The 25,110-nt window shown below is 44.9% G+C and overlaps 1 protein-coding gene across 2 annotated transcripts; it reads left to right on the top strand.

Annotated features, from left to right (window-relative positions):
* Positions 1-6,111: 6,111 nt before the first annotated feature.
* On the top strand, positions 6,112-24,755 carry plppr3b (phospholipid phosphatase related 3b). 2 transcript variants are annotated; one of them, XM_021603481.2, is made up of 8 exons: positions 6,112-6,520; positions 10,625-10,731; positions 11,217-11,402; positions 11,830-11,959; positions 12,243-12,438; positions 13,319-13,376; positions 20,823-20,996; positions 22,223-24,755. In XM_021603481.2, the coding sequence occupies exons 2-8, from the start codon at positions 10,648-10,650 to the stop codon at positions 23,642-23,644; spliced, it is 2,250 nt and encodes a 749-aa protein (XP_021459156.1). In that variant the 5' UTR covers positions 6,112-6,520; positions 10,625-10,647; the 3' UTR covers positions 23,645-24,755. The 2 variants fall into 2 exon arrangements, with proteins under 2 accessions (XP_021459156.1, XP_021459157.1); XM_021603482.2 differs by having other exon boundaries at positions 6,112-6,652.
* Positions 24,756-25,110: the final 355 nt, after the last annotated feature.

Below are 25,110 nucleotides of genomic sequence, written 5' to 3'. Positions count from 1 at the left end.
CTGGAATGAAATTGACTGTCTAGTCTGGCCAATTTTGAAAGATCTTGTCTAGCCAATTCAGGGTAAAGAGTGTCGGTTTTTATTTAAATTGACCAGAAGATTTAAACATTTCAAAGCATGATTTAAAATGTACTTTCATCTATATCATTTTCAAACACAATTTTGTCCAGGTCCAAGTGAAATAAGATTGATTTACACAGGGAATGTCTCTGAATCAATTTTACAAGAGAGAACTGCCTGTCTATTTCCCAATAGTATAAAGTCAAAGCAATTTGCACTCAAATTAATACTTCCTATGGACCACTGCTTTACATACTATCAGAAGAACCGCTTGGTTCACCCCATAAAACAAAAGAATATATCAGACGAACTCCCCTCTATATTCAACCACCAAAATAGCGCCTCCTACCATTGGCACACTGCTCACCTCAACCAAACCCCTTCAGGTGAACTCTGTGCCCTCCTTCTGTCTTTCGCTCTGTTGTGGTTGGCTGCTTGCCCTCGCCTCATGAGGTCTCCACACAATCAGGTCACCTTGATGGGCGCACCTTTCTGAGATGAAGCCAAAGGCCAATTTATCCTCTCTATCTCCTGTTGGACAATAAAGTTGTATTCAGTTCTGTTAATATATCTCTTAGAGAAATGAATGACCTGAGTGACTTAGTGAAGCTAATTATGGGGATAACTGGGTGTGTGGTATTAGGTGGTATAAAGAGTGTATCTACAGTAGATAGTATCCATCCGATGTTCAGGGTTATATTAGTATCGTGGCCCTACAGCAGGGTACAACATTACAGAATGTTCAGTGAGATATCGTATGTATTCTGTAGAACATATACAGTGCCTTGCGAAAGTATTTGGCCCCCTTGAACTTTGCGACCTTTTGCCACATTTCAGGCTTCAAACATAAAGATATAAAACTGTATTTTTTTGTGAAGAATCAACAACAAGTGGGACACAATCATGAAGTGGAACGACATTTATTGGATATTTCAAACTTTTTTAACAAATCAAAAACTGAAAAATTGGGCGTGCAAAATTATTCAGCCCCTTTACTTTCAGTGCAGCAAACTCTCTCCAGAAGTTCAGTGAGGATCTCTGAATGATCCAATGTTGACCTAAATGACTAATGATGATAAATACAATCCACCTGTGTGTAATCAAGTCTCCGTATAAATGCACCTGCACTGTGATAGTCTCAGAGGTCCGTTAAAAGCGCAGAGAGCATCATGAAGAACAAGGAACACACCAGGCAGGTCCGAGATACTGTTGTGAAGTTTAAAGCCGGATTTGGTTACAAAAATATTTCCCAAGCTTTAAACATCCCAGGGAGCACTGTGCAAGCGATAATATTGAAATGGAAGGAGTATCAGACCACTGCAAATCTACCAAGACCTGGCCGTCTCTCTAAACTTTCAACTCATACAAGGAGAAGACTGATCAGAGATGCAGCCAAGAGGCCCATGATCACTCTGGATGAACTGCAGAGAACTACAGCTGAGGTGGGAGACTCTGTCCATAGGACAACAATCAGTCGTATATTGCACAAATCTGGCCTTTATGGTAGAGTGGCAAGAAGAAAGCCATTTCTTAAAGATATCCATAAAAAGTGTCATTTAAATTTTGCCACAAGCCACCTGGGAGACACACCAAACATGTGGAAGAAGGTGCTCTGGTCAGATGAAACCAAAATTGAACTTTTTGGCAACAATGCAAAACGTTATGTTTGGCGTAAAAGCAACACAGCTGAACACACCATCCCCACTGTCAAACATGGTGGTGGCAGCATCATGGTTTGGGCCTGCTTTTCTTCAGCAGGGACAGGGAAGATGGTTAAAATTGATGGGAAGATGGCTGGAGCCAAATACAGGACCATTCTGGAAGAAAACCTGATGGAGTCTGCAAAAGACCTGAGACTGGGACGGAGACTTGTCTTCCAACAAGACAATGATCCAAAACATAAAGCAAAATCTACAATGGAATGGTTCAAAAATAAACATATCCAGGTGTTAGAATGGCCAAGTCAAAGTCCAGACCTGAATCCAATCGAGAATCTGTGGAAAGAACTGAAAACTGCTGTTCACAAATGCTCTCCATCCAACCTCACTGAGCTCGAGCTGTTTTGCAAGGAGGAATGGGAAAAAATGTCAGTCTCTCGATGTGCAAAACTGATAGAGACATACCCCAAGCGACTTACAGCTGTAATCGCAGCAAAAGGTGGCGCTACAAAGTATTAACTTAAGGGGGCTGAATAATTTTGCACGCCCAATTTTTCAGTTTTTGATTTGTTAAAAAAGTTTGAAATATCCAATAAATGTCGTTCCACTTCATGATTGTGTCCCACTTGTTGATTCTTCACAAAAAAATACAGTTTTATATCTTTATGTTTGAAGCCTGAAATGTGGCAAAAGGTCGCAAAGTTCAAGGGGGCCGAATACTTTCGCAAGGCACTGTATAATGCTTTCATGTCGTGAAGTAGGACATTGGCTCATCTCAATTCACAATATTTTCATCCGCAACATTCGGGAACATTTGAATACATCTCTTGCACAGGGCAGATTTTTCAGGGTTAAATGGACGTCTGTATTCAAAGAGGTATCAACACATGGTTCTCGATCTCACAACCGGAGGAACAGCCTCTCCCTACAGGTGTGCCTCAGCCTGAACTGTGAGGTAATACCCCTTAGGACTACTACCCTGCTCACCGTACTCAAAAGACCCAACACAGAAGGGCTTTGACTTCTATTCCATGAGCCTCAGGGGATCCACACATCCCATTTGACAGTTACTCTCAGCTTCTGCAATAAGGTTGCCAAAAGATACTGTCAAAGAGCATTAAATCGAGAGAAGCAGTATCTTTCATGTTGTAGCAGATACTGATACTAATATCGTCAGACAGTTTCCTGGGGACAGTGTAGAAAAGATAGGTTGAACAGATTTAGAATCATCTTCTTGGACTCCTAGGCCCACACACCAAGGCTGTAGTGTGTTTTATGGTCGCCTCATGATCTTGTTTTACAGTATACAGTAACAGTAGGGGAGAGTTTAGTCTCTCATCACTGACTATTAGAGGTTTTTCCCCCGCAATTGCTACGTCCCCGTCACGCCAGGACAATCTGGTTGCCACAATGACGCTTTCTCAATATGGGATTTAGCTCGCCTGGTGTGCATTTTTGGAGACATTCCATTTTCCCTTAAGCGTATATCCCGCCCACGTCGCACACCGGGCAACCTGAATCAAGTGCCCTTTAAAATCAGAGTTTTGAAACGCCAGTCTTGAAGTGCTGTAAATGTTGGTTGCATAAGAGACGTGTGATTGAATTAGGCTTGATTGAAGTGAATGCTGGCGAGACTTGAGAGCACTTATAGGCTCTGGGTGGGAAGGCTCTTAACTAGACCTTCTGAGGGTGGAGATTAGGCCTAACATTCAGGCTGTTTTATCCCAAAATGCTTAGATCACTTCCTTTCCTTGTCTCCTTTTCTTTGCAAACATGCACTCAGGCAAAGGACTGAATTTTTGTGCACAACATAGAAATTGAATAGAAATTGAAAACCCTGACATTCTTCTCTTTCTATTTTTCTCTCTCTTTCAAACCCTCCATTCCTCTTCTCTACCAAGTCCTTTCAGATCAGGAGACAATGAAACAAGGGGACATCTTGGGATGTAGTCATGTCTCCTGTTGGTCTCCCAGTGCCAGCCAGGAGTCCTCTGAAAGCTCAGTGGAGAGGAGAGACCAACCGAACAGACTGATTCCACTGACTGAGCAGAGCAGCCGATGGCACAGGCAGTGGCGGCTGGTGAGTCGTCGAGGGTAAGTTCATGCGAGGCAGCTGTTTCTTCTCGCCCTCTGTCGAGGCATCCGCGCAACGACTCTGCAGCGGGCGAGCCCAGGGAACAACGAGGGAAGAGAAGGAGGGAGGAGAGGGAAAAATCAATCACAATGCGATCAGTCAATGCAGGACCATAAACACTGAGAGGGAGGGCGAACGGTAGTGCATTTCCACCGCGTTATCGGCTTTTTTTTAATCAGCTCAAGAGACGGATAGATCCTTTGGGGGTTCTTCCTTCTACAGTCATGTGGGAATACAAAGGGTAGAAATTGGCAATGTGCTGTACTGAAAAGAAAACACGCATTTGTGTACAACTGATAACTAAAGAAAAAGTGTTGAGGCAGGGGATGCCTCGACAGGGAATATTAGGCTTTATTTGCCCTATTCTCAATTAAACAGAGAGTGTTATGTTGAGTTGAGCTGCCTTCGTATGCCAGGTGGAAGACTGTATTTTCATCTAGTCTATTCATTTCGGTTGAGATTCAGAGTCGGAATTGAGGATGAAATCCATTGAGGTTCAGAAACCCTTTTTTTTTTTCTTCAAAGGAAGGTCAAAACAGCAGCATACAGTAACAGTGTGCCATAGGTCGTGGACGAATTCCCACTAGGTTTTCCTGGCCGGTGTCCCAGCAGTCCCTTACTAAAAACAATGTACAGTATATTGTTGTAACAAAGGCCTTCATGGACGTCAGCCTGTGACACCTTTCACCTGGGTGGAATGGGGAGGACAATATCAAAACACTTTTCATTTTTCTTTCCTTCTCCATATAAAGTGTAGCACTTTATACAGTCTCCCTCTCTCCTTCTAACTACCCCCCAGTGATGTATTCTGGGTAACACTTCAGTACCGCTGCCCGAAATAAGGATGACACAACACATTCATAAACAATTCATTGCACCTTTCCTACCTATATTTAAACATAAATGCTTAACCCAACGACTGCTGGTTGGCTCTGTGTAGTGCTCTTGCAAAGTTTTAAATAATAAATAGACTAAATAGTAAATAGACTATTGGTCCAAAGAGGAATGTATCTGGTGTGAAGAGTAAGAGGGCTTGCCCAGCCTAGCAGCAGTAGTTAATGGCCCAGTGTTTGGTTGGATGAGACTAAACGGCTGGATGGAGCTCATTCATTAGCTGTCTGCCTCGCAGGTGGCCCTGGTGTGTGTGTGTGTGTGTGTGTGTGTGTGTGTGTGTGTGTATGTGTGCGTGGATACTGGCCCTGGTGTGTGTGTTCATGGGAGTCCGACTGCAAGAGGTTTCCCTTGGGGGTCCACGACGACCAACCGGTGACCGATGTCAATTAAAAATCCCCTTCATTAAGTGAGACGAGATCCTCTGGCTTGGAATGATGACACTTAAACAACCGCCGCCATTCCCCACTCACTGTTGCACATTTCCCTGTCTGCATTGAGCGTGGGTGTCAGTGCAGATATGAGGCTTTTCACACTGGCAGGCAGAGTGGAGCGACGCATTGGCTCACACCACCCGCCGTGACATTTTGGATCAATTTCCGGGTCCTGCTCACACAGTTGCTTTACAATGAATGTGGTGCCATTGCTGCTCGGTGGAAATACTTGCTCGTGTAGCACTGCGTTATGCTGAGTTTCCGGACATGTATATTATTAGTCATTTATGCCCGTGAGACTCCATCGGCTCCCTCCTGTTGTAACGCTAAACTTGCCAGGGTCAAACGTGCACAGAAATTATGTTCTTAAAGATAGGTGTGCTCAAAGGGTATAGCCTACTGATCCATTTTATAATAGCTGTAGCCTATGATAAGGACTATGGGGGATGTGTTGCAGGCACAGGCAGTGTCTAGGCTGCAATGCTGGTATATCATATTGTCCCCAAATAAAACCCGCAGAAAATCCTGCAAGACAGAGGCAAGAGGTGTAGGGCTAAGGCAAGCACCGCCGACTCTCCCGTGGACAATGCTGTGTGGCATGCATGTGGTGCAGATTAGGAGGATCGTTTTTCGTTGAAAGGCAGTGAGTGCGTGTCTGCTGCAATTACCTGATTGGTGGGAGAATCTCTAAAAATGGACGTGCGGCCCATATGCATGTTCGTGGTCCCAAACAAAGACTCCTTGAAGTTATTCTGGTGTAAAACTACAGCGCGGAGCAATCAAAAGAACATGAGGGAGAGAGAGTATGCATGAGGGCAGACTGACACTATGTGTCCCTAAAATGATGGTGGGGGAAGAAGCCGTCTTTCTCTCACATTGGCTGTAACACACACGCACACGAACTACACAAAAGGCTACGCACTTCACAAAAGGCTACACACTTACACCCCTCCCCGCTTCTTCTGCTCTCATATTCTTTTTGCAGTAGCCTATGATGCATCATTGACAGCCCCCCGTTCCCCCATGACGGAATACTAGGGCTGTAAATAGACAGGTTATCAATTATTATCTGTCATCTATCTAGCCAAGGTCAGGAGCAAGACCACAGTATCCGAGGCAACCTTTTGAACCAGGAGCGGTGCAAGGCATTTCTCGCGGAATCGCCAGTGTTGCCCAAGTCAAAAGCCCCCTGAGGCCGGGGGAATCGTGCATTTTCACTCCACCAGAGCTGCACCCACTACACGCTTTCTTCGGGATCGCTCCGTGTGAAACGCGAGCAGAAAAAAAGAAAGTGAAATGGAACTGAGTGGCTGTGAGAAACGTTGACATTATTTCCACTTGCGGTGCGTAAAGGGGGAACAGCGGCAGTAGTAGCCTAGTCTTAACCATCACGTTTATTCCTCGTGCTATATCTAATCAATTAACTTTAGCTGATTTTCAATTCATTATTTGTATTTAGGCTACGTAGAGCCTAGGTGAGTTTTGGTGTTTATTATTCTCTTACAAGGATTGTATGCTTTAAATGTGTGTGTTTTTTAAACTTGATGTCTGATATGCATAGACTAGGCTAATTGATCGAATTAATTGTAGCTCTTTCACTGTGTGCATGTAAAGCAACCATCATAAAATATCATGATATTTTCAGCCATGTGCTGTTTATAGTCATATGGGTAGCCTGCCCTAGTGATTCATATAAAATGTGATTCCCATATGGATTTGAGGTATAGGCTATTGCCTCACTCACCAGACAGCACGGTTTTGTCGTTGTGCCCATGTAACCGCCGTTAATTGTTGGTGTCCTGACGCTTAGCATACATTCAAATATAAAAATCAATGCAGCGGTTGTTATCTCTGGATTTCTGTCAATTGATAAGCACCGCACGTTGTATGGCAGCTCTACACCTAGGAGCTAATGCTTGGAATTTGTTTTATTGTTGCACCAACTATGCTCATGTCTGCCTGTGTGTGTGTGTGTGTGTGTGTCTGTATCTACCTACTTACAGTACATACCTACCATAGTTGTATAGCTAAGTTAATTAAGTTGCATTACTGTAGAAGCGTTATTTGTTTGTTTTGGAATTGAATCCTCTTTATCAGTCTGATCCTGCCTTAGTTATACACTGCCACTCTTATCCCTGCAATCAATAATAAGTTGTGAGGAGGTCCTGTGGATGTCCCGAAATGGTCGCCTAAAGTCGTCATGGTCCCCTGGTTTTTTGTCTAGTTCCCAGTTTGTCCCGGGACGTTTTTTTAGGACATTCTTGTGACATTGTGTCATGGTCCCCTGGAGGTTTAATCTAGTTCCTGGTTTGTCCCGAGGACGTTCTTTGGACGTTGTGTCATAGTATCCTGGAGGTTTTGTCTTGTCCCGGGGCGTCCCGAGGACATTGTGTCTTGGTCCTCTGGAGTTTTTTTGTCTAGTTACCAGGTTTGTCCTGGGGACGTCACCTGATGGTCTCATAAACAGCAGCATTGTATTTTTATTCATACAGTTTTAAGATGTAACATGTCCTCAGCTGGGATTTGAACTCAAAATCTCTTGGTTCATAGCATTCCGATAATCCTTCTTCTCCACCATGTCTGTATCAGTGACTGATTTAGACAAAACCTCCAGGGGACCATGACACAACGTCCCAAGAACATCCTGAAAATGTCTTCGGGGAAATCCTCGAGACAAACTGGAAACTATAATTAAAATCCCCCTTGGGACCATCACGAGATGTCCTAAAGACTAGTAAAATGAACATCCTGAGAATGTCCTAAAATGATCCTGACATGGTCCTCAGTGATGTCCTAGGAACTTAAAGGGAACTAGACAAAGGTCCCAAGGAGAACGTTCCCTTGGGACCATCACATGATGTCCTAAGGAATAGTCAAATGAACGTCCTGAGAACATCCTAAAATGATCCTGACATGGTCCTCAGTGATGTCCTAGGAACTTAAAGGGAACTAGACAAAGGTCCCAAGGAGAACGTTCCCTTGGGATCGTCATGCGATGTTCTTAGAATGTTCTCAGAACGTCAGAGGGATAACGTTGCACCGAAACCCTTAAGGGACCTGATGGAAACGTGGTTGAATGTCCTCAGAATGTCTCTGGTTTGTTGGGATTAAAATTGGTGAGTTACAGGGTACCTCAACCAACTGTTATGTTGAAGGTGGGTGGAACCGTCTCCAAAACATATTCTTTTAGCAATACATAAACATCGAACATCATTCAAATGTTTTGAAGCTTGCTTTTAATAAGATGTTGGAACCCCTGATTTCGGCCTCCTCCTAAAGGAGTCTCCAACTTTGTATAGAATAGTGTTGTTTTGCTCTGGAGCAAGGACAGCATTGCCCACAACACTCCACACAAACAATGTGAAGGAATTGTGTAAAAAAAAAATCTTGCTTTTTGTCTTAGACTGAGGGACCATTTTGACTCCCACTTGAGAGCAACAATAGCCCCAGGGAAGACAGCTGTGATCTGCCATTTTCTAATCCGTCTTGTTTAATTGAAAGACTCCCCATTCAAACCCTCTCGCTGACTGTCAAACAGGTTTTCTGACCAGACATACACAGACCTCAGTTTGTTTGAGGCACTGTCTACACCCCCTTCCTCTCCTCTCCACGCACGCACGCACGCACGCACACACACACACACACACACACACACACACACCTCTCGCTCTCTCCCTCTTTTAAGGAAAATCTGGCTCCTCTAGATAAACATGTCTTTTCCCCAATGAAAGACGAGCACTCTGTTGGCATTTTACCTCCCTCACTCTAGGGTTGTCTTGTCAAGTATCTTGGCACTTGTATTTTCCCTACACAAACAGCAAGCATCTATATGCTCAGGGAAGCACTTTCTTTTTGAGGGATTATGTAACACATTTATGCACCACACATAACAGCTGCATTACTGCTACACTATGTCAATTGCAAGTTGGTATCACCGCATACCCTATTTCAACCTGTAGATGTTGATGTAAGCTGACATAAGCAGTTGTAAATGTTTGTACAGTGCATGGTGTTATAAATCAGTCATCAATGTCTTATTTATATATATATATATATATATATATATATATATATCGATCGCGAGAGAGAGAGCCTTATTTATTTTGTCTTTTGTTTTCCTCCATATTGTACATATTCTGATTCCTGAATATCAAAATCCGTCAGACCTCAACAGGGGTCTAATGTCAAGATGAGATGCACCTATATATGTCATATGTATCAATCTACACAACAGATGGTGTGGGACATGGACTTATCCCCACATTGCACTGCTGTTGAGGTATGAAAACCTCAGACACATTTGAACATTCTCTTGGCAAAACAAAATAAGAAAATGAGAACCTCACTGTCACATTTTTGCTATTCTTCAGTACCTACATTAAGACGGCTAGCAATACCTATCCAGAAACGTCTAGAACCTGATCTCATCGCCTGCTGGTTAGAATAATTAGCTGCTAGCAGAGAAGGCTAACAGTTAGTACCACTGTACCCATGGAGAGAGTCTATTCCAGGCTTGGCTGTATGCTCGGAATGCTAGCGAGACTGGCTGTGTGCGTGGTTGGCCAAAGTCAGCACTAGTTAGTTACTTTGGCATCATCCTCTCTGTAGGTATGGGTTTTCAGCACTAGTTGGCCTCCCGAGTAGCGCAGCGGTCTAAGGCATTGCATCGCAGTGCAAGAGGTGTCACTATAGTACCTGGTTCGAATCCAGGCTGTATCACATCCGGCCGTGATTGGGAGTCCCATAGGGCGGCACACAATTGGCCCAGCGTCGTCCGGGTTTGGCCAGAGTAGCCATCATTGTAAATACACATTTGTTCATAATTGACTTGCCTAGTTAAATAAAGGTTTTTAAAAAAATAATTTAAAAAATAACAATTCTGTGCCAGAATAGGCCTATCAAGGTTTTGTATGTGTGGGCTATAATAATGAAGGAACCACTTTCAATGTGTGTCCACTCACTGGCAAATTTGGCATACACAAGTTGGCCTACCATGCCTGTAAACCATATGCTAAAGCAATGGAATCAGGAAAATAGATTAGCAGTTCGGGTCCTCGAAGGCCGCTGGTTGTCCTGCTGGTTTTTGGCTTTTAACCTGTGACTGATTTCTACCTGGAACAAGGTGTGTGCTCTCTCCAGGAAACCAGTAACATTAATTTATCAATTAAATGCCAAAGAGAAACAAAAAACAGCAATACTGCAGAACATGAGGGCCTGAGTTGTGCTCCCCAGGAGTTTTAAAATGTCATTCATTATCATGGACAGCCATGTGTTTTACCATTGAATTTGACTACATGGCATTCAGAGCTCTTAGCAATTTTAAGCATTCATTATTTAAATTGAATCCATTTTAATATAGTCTATTAAAATAGCTAAGAAACGACCCTGAGCTCATTCAGTACTATCATTTTTTGTTGTTGTTAAACTTCAACTATCTGTTCTTTCAGGTTTGTCCACATCAGACGTCACAATGATGACTCCAAGAGACCCAAAGCCCAAGAAGAAACCGCCGAAAGACAGCTTGACTCTGTTGCCATGCTTTTATTTTGTAGAGGTGGGTAGAAAGATCAGCGTTATGATACAAAAGAAACGGGGAACTTCGACATGTTACCATGATAAATCTTTGGTTGTGTCTGATTGATTGACTGAACGAATGAACGAACAGACAAATGAATGAACCAACTAACAAACACATATTGATTAACTCCATCAGAATATATTTGTCTGGCGCTCTGCGTTTCTCTCCCTCTCTGTGTCTTCTGGTTTGTCATTATCATGGGTGGATACATTTGGGTCAATACGCTGAAGCTGAGGATGAACTGCTTTCCTATCTTTTACGGTCACATGTCATTATTCTAAACGATCTGAACCTCATCTATTCAAGTATCTAGTTAGTCTATTTAGGGGAACCCTTCTGGTTCAAGACGCGAAACCTCTATATAGTTATCTTTAAGGTCAGAGTTAGTGGTTGTAAGTATAGTGACAAGTCTGACAGCAACCTTTCACCTACACTTGCACTTCCTGTTTCCTGTTTCTCAGCTGCCCATTGTGGCTTCTTCTATGGTGTCGCTCTACTTCCTGGAGCTGACGGACCTGCTCCAGCCTGCCCAGGTAGGCTTCCGTTGCCATGACCGCATGCTGAGCATGCCCTACGTTGACGGTGGAGATGAGCTCATCCCTCTACTCATGCTGCTCAGCTTGGCCTTCGCTGGCCCCGCCGCTTCGGTGAGTACACCCCTCTGAACACACTTGCACTCGTGCAGAGACAGACACACACACACACACACACACACACACACACACACACACACACACACACACACACACACAAACACACAATGCTGCTCTGCCTGCATAAGTACCCATCTAAACACTCTCACACATGGCCTATGTGAAACACTATGTATAATTAAGCCATTAGACACTCAAACTATATGGTGAAAAACATTCAGACAAAGTATAGTTGTCAAATATATAGGATTACATTCAAATCAGACCATATAACATGGGACCAAGTTCACACATACCACATACAACAATCTAATACTCAAATAGCCCAGTCTCTGAGATGGTGTTCAACACAATGAGCAAGTCCAAATGTATTGATTAGTGCTGCCGTATCTCTGATTGTGTGATCTTGTTGTCTGGTCAGATCATGATGGGCGAGGGCCTGGTCTACTTCATGCAGTCACGCCTTAAGATCCGCCCCGGGGTGGAGGGCAGCATCAACGCCGGCGGGTGCAACTTCAACTCCTTCCTTCGGCGAACGGTGCGCTTCGTAGGTATGGTTCCACACTGTGGAGGAATGTCGCTTGTTCAGGGATATCTCCAGTCTGACAATGACTCCCTCTCGCTCGTTCTTTCTTGTTTTCACTACTCTCTCTTTCAACTCCCGTCACTCCTCCGCTCCCTCCTCTTTCTCTCAATCTCCCTGTATTTCTCTTCACATCACCACATACCCCTCTCTCTGTATTTCCGCTCTCCCTCTTCCTCCCTCTCTTTTCCTCTCATTCACCGTCCTCTCTTTTCACTCCCCTTTTTCTCTCTCGCCCTCTGTCTCTCCAGGTGTCCATGTGTTTGGGTTGTGTGCCACGGCTCTAATGACTGATGTGATTCAGTTGGCCACAGGTTATCACACTCCCTTCTTCCTGACTGTGTGCAAGCCCAACTACACACAGCCAGGGGTGGCCTGTGATAAAAACCCCTACATCACCAAGGACATCTGCTCCGGTCACGACCAGCACGCCATCGTCTCTGCCAGGTATAGCTACATGACATGACATAACATAACCACCTGACCCAGGAAGGATTAAGGTTCTGTTACAGTATCCATACTAGAATACCAGTTTGAATTAAGCAATTGTTTTTGGCATTCATTGTTAGTAGAATGCTCGTCTGGATAATGGAATATAGCTTTTGTGTGTCCTCGTCTCTGTGTATCACTCATGCCGGAAGTCCCGATCAAAAAGACAGAGTGGTTCAAAGGCTCTCACTGAGGCAATATAAACACTGTAAAGGGGAAAAAAATGCATTGAGAAAAATGAATGATAGATATGAATTTAATGGTTTTTTAAGGAAATTATGTATTAAGTATTGGAATGCAGCCTTGGACAGAACATTGTATATACTCTGGCAGAGGATGAGTCTCAATACTCATGAAAAGCCTACTTTTCTTGTTTTCTTCCTCTCTGGACCACTGATCTGAACCAACTGGCTAGGTGAAATCCAAGACAAGTTTTCTGTTCCTCCATTTTGCTTCCAGATAATCCATCTCATCCAGTCTTAGATATACTAAGTGATCAGGAATTGGTGTTAGTAAGGAAGCCATTTTGGGGTGTTTCAACACAGATTCACAGATCAGTCATAGACAGATAAACAAGGATGTTTCAACACTGTACACTTAGACAGATACAGCACACCTTGACAACATCACCATAACAACAATAACACGCATTGTAGCAATGTGTAGGTGTGATCTTTATTTCACACTAGCACTGTTTTCTCCCCTTTCACATTGTGATCAAAGCTGTGGGACATATGGTGTCTGTCTGTCTGTCTGTCTGTCTGTCTGTCTGTCTGTCTGTCTGTCTGCTGCTCTTGCATTTCATCTCGCCACAAACACATTTTCTCTTTCTCGTCAGGAAAACCTTTCCCTCCCAGCACGCAACCCTGTCTGCCTTTGCTGCTGTGTACATATCAGTAAGTACACCTCCTGCAACAAATGCACTGTATGAAGTGTCACTGGATAGGTTTCCATCCATTGGCAACATATTTTCAAGCCAGTAATCAAACTCTGCACAAAAACGATGCATTTTCCCACCACATATGGGTTTCCTTCAAATTGACTTGTTGCGGATAAAAGGATGTCCGTGATGACGTTGTGCACATAAACATTGATTTTGCAGTTAAGTTCCCATGTATCGAATTTTAAAAAACAACAACAACCTAAGTGGGTTTCCAGCGCATTTTCAAATGTACTGATGGTTTTGTCACAGAAATGTTTTGCGCTATATAGCGAGTGTGCCCACTCTGGTCTTGGCACATGCACTCAAGCCAACAGCTCACAGATACAGTGTGGGCACTCTGAGTAGGTTACCGACAGTACATGATGATATTATTATGGACAAAAGAGCAAGATCGTTTGTATTTGTCAAACGGCAGCCAAGCTTCTATCATCATGTCACCAGAATAAGACCCTCTGTTTTTATTGGAAAGGAGCATCAAGATCACCACCCTGTGAAGTTCATCATCATTTAAAAAATATCTGTAGCCTAATAAACAGCATTCTTTCCCGAGTTGTAGTGGGAGGACCACAGAACATATCATCGCGTGACTCCAAGTTTACTTTGATATGATGGTTATTACGTACACTCAGTGGCAAGTTGATTAGGCACACCCAACTATTGTTTAATTCATTTTTTAAATTTCACCTTTATTTAACCAGGTAAGCTTGTGAGAACAAGTTCTCATTTACAACTGCGACCTGGCCAAGATAAAGCAAAGCAGTGCGACAGAAACAATAACACAGAGTTATACATGGAATAAACAAGCGTACAGTCAATAACACAATAGAGAAAAAATAAATTCTATATACAGTGTGTGCAAACGGCAAGGAGGTAAGGCAATAAATAGGCCATAGTAGCAAAGTAATTACAATTTAGCAGATTAACACTGGAGTGATAGATGAGCAGATGATGGTGTGTAAGTAGTGATACTGGTGAGCAAAAGAGCAGCAAGGTAAATAAAAAACAATATGGGGATGAGATAGGTAGATTGGGTGGACTATTTACAGATGGACTATGTACAGCTGCAGCAATCGGTTAGCTGCTCAGATAGCTGATGTTTAAAGTTAGTGAGGGAAATGTAAGTCTCCAGCTTTTGCAATTTGTTCCAGTCACTGGCAGCAGAGAACTGGAAGGAAAGGCAGCCAAAGGAGGTGTTGGCTTTGGGGATGACGAGTGAGATATACCTGCTGGAGCGCGGGCTACGGGTGGGTGTTGTTATCATGATCAGTAAGCTGAGATAAGCCAGTGGGTCTGGCGACAAATATGTAGCGAGGGCCAGCCGACTAGAGCATACAGGTCGCAGTGGTGGGTGGTATAAGGCACTTTGGTAACAAAACGGATGACACTGTGATAGACTACATCCAATTTGCTGAGTAGAGTATTGGAAGCTATTTTGTAGATGACATCGCCGAGGATCGGTAGGATAGTCAGTTTTACTAGGGTAAGTTTGGCGGCTTGAGTGAAGGAGGCTTTGTTGCGGAATAGAAAGCCGATTCTAGATTTGATTTTGGATTGGAGATGTTTAATATGAGTCTGGAAGGAGAGTTTACTGTCTAGCCAGACACCTAGGTATTTGTAGTTGTCCACATATTCTAGGTCCGAACCGTCCAGAGTAGTGATGCTAGTCGGGCGGGCGGGTGCGGGCAGCGAACGGTTGAAAAGCATGCATTTGGTTTTGTTAGCGTTTAAGAGCAGTTGGAGGCCACAGAAGGAGTGTTGTATGGCATTGAAGCTTGTTTGGAGGTTAGTTAACACAGTGTCCAAAGAAGGGCCAGATGTATACAGAACGGTGTCGTCTGGGTAGAGGTGGATCAGGGAATCACCAGCTAGCTGCAAGAACGACATCGTTGATATATACAGAGAAAAGAGTCGGCCCGAGAATTGAACCCTGTGGTACCCCCATAGAGACTGCCAGAGGTCCCGACAACAGGCCCTTCGATTTTACACAATGACCTCTGTCTACGAAGTAGTTGGTGAACCAGGCGAGGCAGTCATTTGTGAAACCAAGGCTATTGAGTCTGCCGATAAGAATGCGGTGATTGACAGAGTTGAAAGCCTTGGCCAGGTCGATAACGACGGATGCACAGTACTGTCTTTTATCGATGGCGTTTATGATATCGTTTAGTACCTTGAGCATGGCTGAAGTGCACCCGTGACAGCTCGGAAACCGGATTGCACAGCGGAGAAGGTACGGTGGGATTCAAAATGATCAGTGATCTGTTTATTAACTTGGCTTTCAAAGACTTTAGAAAGGCAGGGCAGGATGGATATAGGTCTGTAACAGTTAGGGTCTAGAGTGTCACCCCCTTTGAAGAGGGGGATGACCGCGTCAGCTCTCCAATCTTTAGGGATCTCGGACGAAACAAAAGAGAGGTTGAACAGACTGGTAATAGGGGTTGCAACAATGGTAGTGATCATTTTTAGAAAGAAAGGTTCCAGATTGTCTAGCCCAGCTGATTTTTACGGCTCCAGGTTTTGCAGCTCTTTCAGAACATCTGTGATCTGGATTTGGGTGAAGGAGAAGCTGGGGAGGCTCGGGCAAGTAGCTGCGAGGGGTGCGGAGCTGTTGGCTGGGATTGGGGTAGCCAGGAGGAAAGCATGGCCATCCGTAGAGAAATGTTTATTGAAATTTTCGATTATCATGGATTTATCGGTGGTGACCGTGTCGCCTAGCCTCAGTGCAGTGGGCAGCTGGGAGGAGGTGCTCTTGTTCTCCATGGACTTTACAGTGTCCCAAAATCTTTTGGAGTTAGAGCTACAGGATGCAAATTTATGTTTGAGAAAGCTATCCTTTGCTTTCCTGACTGACTGTGTGTATTGGTTCCTGACTTCCCTGAACAGTTGCATATCGTGGGGACTATTCGATGCTATTGCAGTCCGCAACAGGATGTTTTTGTGCTGGTCAAGGTCTGGAGTGAACCAAGGGCTATATCTGTTCTTAGTTCTACATTTGTTGAAAGGGGCATGCTTATTTAAGATGATGAGGAAATTACTTTTAAAGAACAACCAGGCATCCTTGAATGACGGGATGAGGTCAATATCCTTCCAGGATATCTGGGCCAGGTCGATTAGAAAGGCCTGCTCGCAGAAGTGTTTTAGGGAGCGTTTGAAGGTGATGAGGGGTGGTCGTTTGACCGCGGACCCATAGCGGATGCAGGCAATGAGGCAGTGATCACTGAGATCCTGATTGAAAACAGCAGAGGTGTATTTGGAGGGCAAGTTGGTCAGGATAATATCTATGAGGGGGCCCATGTTTACGGATTTAGGGTTGTACCTGGTGGGTTCCTTGATAATTTGTGTGAGATTGAGGGCATCTAGTTTAGATTGTAGGACTGCTGGGGTGTGAAGCATATCCTAGTTTAGGCCACCTAACAGAACAAACTCTGAAGATAGATGGGGGGCAATCTATTCACAAATGGTGTCCAGGGCACAGCTGGGAGTGGAGGGGGGTCTATAACAGGCGGCAACAGTGAGAGACTTATTTCTGGAGAGATTCATTTTTTAAATGAGAAGCTCGAACTGTTTGGGCATAGACCTGGAAAGTATGACAGAACTTTGCAAGCTATCTCTGCAGTAGATTGCAACTCCTCCCCCTTTGGCAGTTCTATCTTGACGGAAAATGTTGTAGTTGGGTATGGAAATCTCAGAATTTTTAGCCAGGATTCAGACAATGCAAGGACATCAGGGTTCGCGGAGTGTGCTAAAGCGGTGAGTAAAACAAACTTAGGCAGGAGGCTTCTGATGTTAACATGCGTGAAACAAAGGCTTTTTCGATTACAGAAGTGAACAAATGAGAGTGCCTGGGTTAGCCTCCACATCACCTGAGGAACTGAGGAGGAGTAGGATGAGGGTACGGCTAAAGGCTAGCAAAACTGATCGTCTAGTGCGTTGGGGACAGAGAATAATAGGAGCAGATTTCTGGGCGTGGTAGAATAGATTCAGGGCATAATGTGCAGACAGGGGTTTGGTGGGTTGCGGTAAGCCCAGGCACTGAGTGATGATAAGAGAGGTTGCATCTCTGAACACGCTGGTTATACTGGGTGAGGTCACCGCATGTGTGGGAGGTGGGACAAAGGAGGTATCTAAGGAATGTACAGTGGGACTAGGGGCTCCGCAGTAAACTAAAACAATGATAATTATCCTAAACAACAGTATACAAGGCATATTGACATTTGAGAGAGACATAAATTGAGGCATAAAGCAATCACAGGTGTTGATTGGGAGAGTTAGCTAAGTCAAAAATGGGTAAGACAACAACAGCTAATCAGCTAAGACAACATCAACAGGTAAAGGCCGCTAGCAGTGGCTAACGATGACTAAATAGCTAGTAACTTAGCTAATTGGCTGGCTACCTTCTGATGAAAGTTTTGGCTATAGGGTCTAAAAAAAATAGCGGATTTGTGTCACATTGAGGGAGGCGGTTTACCGGAAGGTATATTTAATAAATAAATGGAAAACGCGATTGAAAATAAATTGGAATATATACAAAAAGGACGAAAAATACAAAAAGTAAATGAGAGGACAACAAACCACGTCTGCACTGCTACGCCATCTTCGATATACAGAAGGTAGCAGGTCAGACCCCCTTTGCCTCCAGAACAGCCTGAATTCTTCAAGACATGGGAACATTACTCAATTGGAATCAAGTAACCTAACATGTGCCAGGAAAAACATTCCTTACATCATTACACAACCCGGCACTAGCCTGTACTGTTGACTGGATTTGCTTACGCCAAATCCTGACTCTGCCATCAGCATGACGCAACAGGAACTGGGATTCATCAGACCACTCCTCAATTGTCCAGTGTTGATGATCACGTGCTCACTGGAGCCGCTTCTTCTTGTTTTTAAGTGATAGGAGTGGAACCTGGTGTGGTTGTCCGCTGCAATAGCCGATCCATGACAAGGACTGACAAAATGTGCGTTCTGAGATGCAGTTTATTGCCTTTTTTCAGCGAGCTGTTTTTGCCCACAGGACTGCCGCTGACTGGATGTTTATTGTTTGTCGCACCATTCTCTGTAAACCCTAAATACTGCCTTGTGTGAAAAGCCCAGGATTCCAGCCTTTTCTGAGATACTGGAACCGGCACCCATGGCACGGACGATCATACCACGCTCAAAGACACTTAGGTCACTCGTTTTGCCCATTTAACATTCAATCGAACAGCAACTGGATGCCTCAATGCCTGTGTACCTGCTTTACATAGCAAGCCACTGCCACGTGACTGACTGTCTGTAGGGGTACCTAATATACCTAATAAACTGTCCACTGAGTATACAAAACATTAAGAACACCTGCTCTTTCCATGACATAGACGGACCGGGTGAATCCAGGTGAAAGCTATTTTCTTTTTTTGAATTTTACCCCTTTTTCTCCCCAATTTCGTGGTATCCAATTGTTTTTAGTAGCTACTATCTTGTCTCATCGCAACAACTCTCGTATGGGCTCGAGAGAGACGAAGGTTGAAAGTCATGCGTCCTCCGATACACAACGGACCGGGTGAATCCAGGTGAAAGCTATTTTCTTTTTTTGAATTTTACCCCTTTTTCTCCCCAATTTCGTGGTATCCAATTGTTTTTAGTAGCTACTATCTTGTCTCATCGCAACAACTCTCGTATGGGCTCGAGAGAGAGACGAAGGTTGAAAGTCATGCGTCCTCCGATACACAACCCAACCAAGCCGCACTACTTCTTAACACAGCGCTCATCCAACCCGGAAGCCAGCCGCACCAATGTGTCGGAGGAAACACTGTGCACCTGGAAACCTTGGTTAGCGCGCACTGCGCCCGGCCCGCCACAGGAGTCACTGGTGCGCGATGAGACAAGGACATCCCTACCGGCCAAGCCCTCCCTAACCCGGTACGATGCTAGGCCAATTGTGCGTCGCCCCACGGACCTCCCGGTCACGGCTGGTTACGACAGAGCCTGGGCACGAACCCAGAGTCTCTGATGGCACAGCTGGCGCTGCAGTATTAACCACTGCGCCACCTGGGAGGCGAAAGCTATTTTCAATCAGTGTAGATAAAGGGGAGGAGACAGGTTAAATAAGGATTTTTAAGCCTTGAAACAATTGAGACATGGATTGTGTATGTGTGCCATTCAGAGGGGCGGCAGGGTAGCCTAGTGGTTAGAGCGTTGGACTAGTAACTGGAAGGTTGCAAGTTCAAACCCCCGAGCTGAAAAGGGGGTTTGGGGGGTTTGTTCTGCCCCTGAACAAGCAGTTAACCCACTGTTCCTAGGCCGTCATTGAAAATAAGAATTTGTTCTTAACTGACTTTCCTAGTTAAATAAAGGTTAAAAAATAAATAAAGAGGGTGAATGGGCAAGACAAAAGATGTGCCTTTGAACGAGGTATGCTAGTAGGTGCCAGGCGCTCACTGCAACGGTGCTGGGTTTTTCAAATCCAGCCAACTTGACACAACTTTGGGAAGCATTGGAGTCAACATGGGCCAGCATCCCTGTGAAAGGCTTCCAATGCCATAATACATTTTACAGACACAAAAAGATCCCACCTTGTCGAGCGTATTTGGTTTTTGTCGAAATTATGGAACGTTTTTTATCCGACATGTACTAAACCTGGTTAGGGACCATATTACATGTTACAGTGGACACACCAATTAAAGAGGCAGCATTGACATTCATGTAAACAAAAGCATCCAGAGAGTTCATAGCACGGTTAGAGTGTATTGCTAGGGCCAGGTGAAATTTTATGTGGCAGTGTTTCTCATAGGCCCCTAAGACTCAAATGAAAAAGTGCCTGTCGCTTTAAGTCAATTTATAAACAAAAACTGTGACTAAACATGATTGGCTAGTTTTATTGATTAAACATGTCGAAAATGCTGTCATGGTAAGGAAGGATCCACCCCAGATTTTGGCTTTTTTTTTGTGCTGTTCAGTGGCTGACCAAGTACAATAGCAGATTGATTAGCCACAAATTGGGGAATTGTGTGCTAATATTGTTTGAGAATAAAGTGGAATTGTAACCAAAGTATTCACACCAGATTCTCAATGTACAAATCCCTTGCGCAAATCTGTCCCGACTATTTATTTTAAGTAAGAGCTTATTGTATTGTGCCATGCTGGCCTTTCCCCCATATATATATATTTGATGGCTTAAATTGAAATGTTTGCCTCAAACCGTTTAAAATATTATCATCAAGCTTAAAATATGTGGATTGAATTAAGGGAAAACATGTACAAGGCATTTTTGGTTAATAAATAGCTCATGAACTTAATGGTTTAGAACCCGTTTCTGAGCAGGAATAAAACGTATCATATACATAGAAGAATGGAATGTATTTGAGTTTTTCTGTTATAATATATCTCACCGTGTATTTTCTCAATTTCTCTCTACTTGCAGATGTACTTCAACTCAACCATCTCAGACAGCACCAAGCTGCTGAAGCCAGTGTTGGTGTTTGCGTTTGCCATCGTGGCGGCGCTAACCGGCCTCACCCAGATCACCCAGTACCGCAGCCACCCCATTGACGTCTACGTGGGCTTCCTCATAGGGGCCGGCATCGCTGCTTACCTGGTAAGACCTAACTTCCAATGACATCTATCTGGACTTGTGACATTTATTTGACAGTGATGATGCATATTAATCTTTATTTCTTTTTTTATCTGCAGGATTGACAGGTGGTTAAAACATTTAGGAACATGACATTTAAGGATTCTGTCAAAGCGGATTTAAAAAGGGCTATTCGTGCGCGCATACATTTCTGAAAGGGACAGTACCATTCAAAAGTTTGGACACACCTACTCATTCAAGGGTTTTTCTTTATTTTTACTATTTTCTACATTGTACAATAATAGTGAAGACATCAAAACTATGAAATAACTTATATGGAATCATGTAGTAACCAAAAAAATTGTTAATCAAATATTTGATGTATTTGCGAAGGGAGTCTACCGACTACTTCCTGTAGTAGCCAAAACGATTCTGCAATTTGATTTCAGGCGAGCACTGGAGAGGAAAGTGTTATTCACTAGACAGTGATGTAGAATTTCAGCTGATCAAACTGCACTGCATACCATCTCTCCCTCCCCCACTTAAACGGCTTACCTGCAGTTTAGTGCTAGGCTCTTTGATATCTCCAGATTGCTGCTCTTATTGAAGTTTTTCACACTCCTCCCTCTCTCATTTGCTTTCCGCTTTCACACGACTATCTGTCCTCAGGGAGGGATGGAGTTCACTTTCATGCCCATCATTTCATTCCCTCTCTCTCTCTCTCTCTCTCTCTCTCTCTCTCTCTCTCTCTCTCTCTCTCTCTCTCTCTCTCTCTCTCTCTCTCTCTCTCTTTTATATATATATATATATATATCTCCCTCTCTCTCCATTTTAGACACTCTTTTTCCATCCTTCGTCTGAATGGCGATTATTTGAACAGATTCTGGAATTGTCTTTCTATGACATTCTGTCTGTCTATGGTGAGGCCTACTCTACATACCCATTTGTCTTATCATGCTCTCTCATTCGTATGTCATTTTTTCTCAGAGCTCTTTTCTGTCTCATATCTCTTCCCTTCTCTCATTTCCTCTTGGTCCCTATGTTCTCTCACTCTTATCGGAGATAGCGAGCGGTGGTTAGAGCTAGCTCGTCAGTTCTGTTTAAGTCGGCTTCCTCTGGAGTGTAAAGCACAGGGCAATAAACCAGGCAGACGAATGATAGTGAATGATAATGACTTTCCACAGGACTATTATGCCGAGTAGCTGTGGAGGGATTTCAGGCGACCAAGGCCTTCTCTTCTTCTCTTCCAGGCTTTCCATGCCGTTGGCAACTTCAGGTCCTCCGACGACATCATCATCAAGCCAGCTCCGCCCCCCCAGAAGGAGGACGCCCTGCGAGCGCTGACCCAACGGGGCCACGACTCGGTCTACAACAAAGGTGTCGCCTCAGCATCGGAGAGCGCCGACGAGATCGCCGCGCCGCCCTCCCTGGACCGGCTGGAGGGCATGGGTCGGCCACTACAGCGCGAGAAAGCCTCTATCGGGAGCTTGAAAAGGGCCAGTGTGGACGTGGAGCTCCTGGCGCCCCGCAGCCCCATGGGCCAGCAGACCATGGTGACCTTCAGCAACACGCTGCCCAGATCTAGCATGAACGCTAACGGGGGCCTGGGCGCTAACGGGGGCCCAGAGGAGTCCATGATGCCTACTCAACCCGTACAAAGGAGGCTCAAGGCTGTGCAAGTGCCCATGGACCCCATGCGCTCACAGCAGTTGGTGACGGAGTGGAAGCAGAAGTCCATGGAGATGCGGGGTCTGAGCCTTAGGGATGAAGCCGAGCGAGATGCCAGTGAGGAGGGCTCCGAAGGGGGGGAGGAAGGGTCCGAGGACGGGGGGCCACAGGCCTCGCTCTATCCATCTATGGTGCAGTCCAACAGGGGAGCTTCTGCCGGCCCAATCCCCGTCAGTGTGGGGCCTCCAGGTAGTGCCAGGGTGGTGGCAACTCCTAGACCCCCCCACATCCCCGAGGCGGGTCCCCCGCCAGTGTCGCCCAAAAGCGCACTAACCCGCGCCAAGTGGCTGTCCATCACAGAGAAGAGCGGTGGTGGCGGGTCGATTCGCGGGGCACCCAACCAGCCGCGCATCATGCAGGTGATCGCCATGTCCAAGCAGCAGGGTCTCCTCCCTTCCTCCTCCTCAGGGGGCACGCCCAAGTCCTCCGAGACCACCTCCACCTCCTCCTGCACCTCCTCTACGGCCAGTGCTGATTCGCCCCACTACCGCCCGCCCTCAGAGGCCCAGCGTGATTCGGCCATCATCACCGTAGACGCCCACGCCCCCCACCACCCGGTGGTGCACGGTGGCCCGCCCCCCTGCTCGGGCAACGGGAACCCCTGGGAGTGGAGGGGCGCGTCCAACGGCAGCGACCCTCGAGACTCCTACGAGCTCAACGACCTGAACCGCGGCGACAGCGTTGGTGCTCGCGGCAGCACTGGCAGCTTCCGGCCACACCAGACCATCTCGCCGTGCTCCTCCACCGGCGACGGGGACCCAGAGATGCTTCCCCCTCTGCCCCTCCCCCACGCGGAGGTCCCCCACGACGGGAGAAGCCGGGAGTCCACCTTACGACGCAAGACTGCACTAGTCCTCCTGGAGAGGGACATTCAATTTCAAAACAAGAGTGAGCAGGAGAACTACTATAAAAAAATACAGGGTGGCCGGAGGTATAAGGATTAGTCACTAACTAACTGATAAGCCTTACAGTCAAACCACAAAACAGCACAAAACCTGGACTGACAAGCTGGGCTCTGCTATTACGCATCTCTCGGACTTTGTGTGTTATCAAAGGAGCTGTGCAAAACTGTTGTAGGCTACTACGATGTATGCTAGACGGAGGGAAACATCTCGAGTTGCTGTGGGACCCTGAGGTATTTTCAGGAGCACATAGACATTTTTCAAAGGTTCAAATCAGAAGCACACCACCCCGCAACACAAACCCCCAAAAAAGACAATGTATTAAAGCTCCGTCTACTGAGCCGAACCAGACAGTTTTGTTACATTTCTTTATTGACTCCATCTTCCTTTCAATGTTTCCACTGTTATGACCACTCGATGGGCTGATTGTCTAGTGTTGGAATGGCATCTACTGTATGTTGTGTTCTCTCCGGTGTTAGTGCTTGATTGCTAATGTGTAGATTCTGAGCATGTATGTCTGGGTGTTTTTGTGTGTTTGGGTCAGTGGGTCAGGTGCTTGTGTGTATGGGTGTGTGGGTATGTGTTGAAGAAGAAGTGTGCTTTCAACAAAAAAAAGAAGATGTTATTCTGCGGCAGAATGTTCGGGGGCCCCTGATGGTGCCCATTCTCGACAAAGTTCAGACCTTGAACTTAACTTCAAAATGAAGAACAACAACAAAATGTAACATCAACTTCCTTCTTTTAGTGGAGAATACCACGAGGACTGAATGGCTGTAAAAATCGTGCAAAGGAGTGCTTTTCAATTTCAACATTTCCATATGGATGTTACTTTTGAGACAGCGACGGGAGTACCCCTTGACTTAAAGCATTAACCGTGTGTATTTTTTGGGCTGGACACGGTATAAGAGAAACCACAATAGGAAAAGTGACATCAGTCATTTGATCAAAGCAATAGAGGCAGTATGTGTAAAATAGAATGGGTTATTTTGAAGGTTTCTTTTTTCTGATCGTTGAAAGTGAACATGTATACAAATCAGCATACTCCTGCGGATGGACTACTGCATGTATGTGGCTGTCAGGTTGGAAATACTACTTTGTCAGTAAACAAGAACAACAAAAAAAGAAATTAAAAGTTGTCGTTAGTAACTGAACTGTGAGGTACCAGTGTGGCAAATGTTGCATATCTGAGACTTTATTGTCCACCAAAGCCCTTCAACTTACAATCAGAAGATGTGTCAATTCCTCACAACAGCTTTAGAATATGCTGTATTTTGGCTTCTTTCAAAGCGCGTTCTAGTGCTGCGCACGATAATTCCAGCCGTGTGCCTTTTTAAAGGGAATTTACCCACTGTTAAGGAGATCGCATTCATGGTAAATGCTGCAGCTCAAACGTAAATTCGACACACGCCTAAACAAGTGCAATGCATTTGTTGTCAATGCATTTCGAGTTGAATCCTGGCCTTAGTGTGTCGACTAAATCATTTCATTCAGCAAATTATGACCCAAAC

This window comes from Oncorhynchus mykiss, chromosome 5 (genome assembly GCF_013265735.2).
Source record: "Oncorhynchus mykiss isolate Arlee chromosome 5, USDA_OmykA_1.1, whole genome shotgun sequence".
Taxonomy (NCBI): Eukaryota; Metazoa; Chordata; class Actinopteri; order Salmoniformes; family Salmonidae; genus Oncorhynchus; species Oncorhynchus mykiss.
This window is presented reverse-complemented; position numbering and strand designations above follow the sequence as displayed.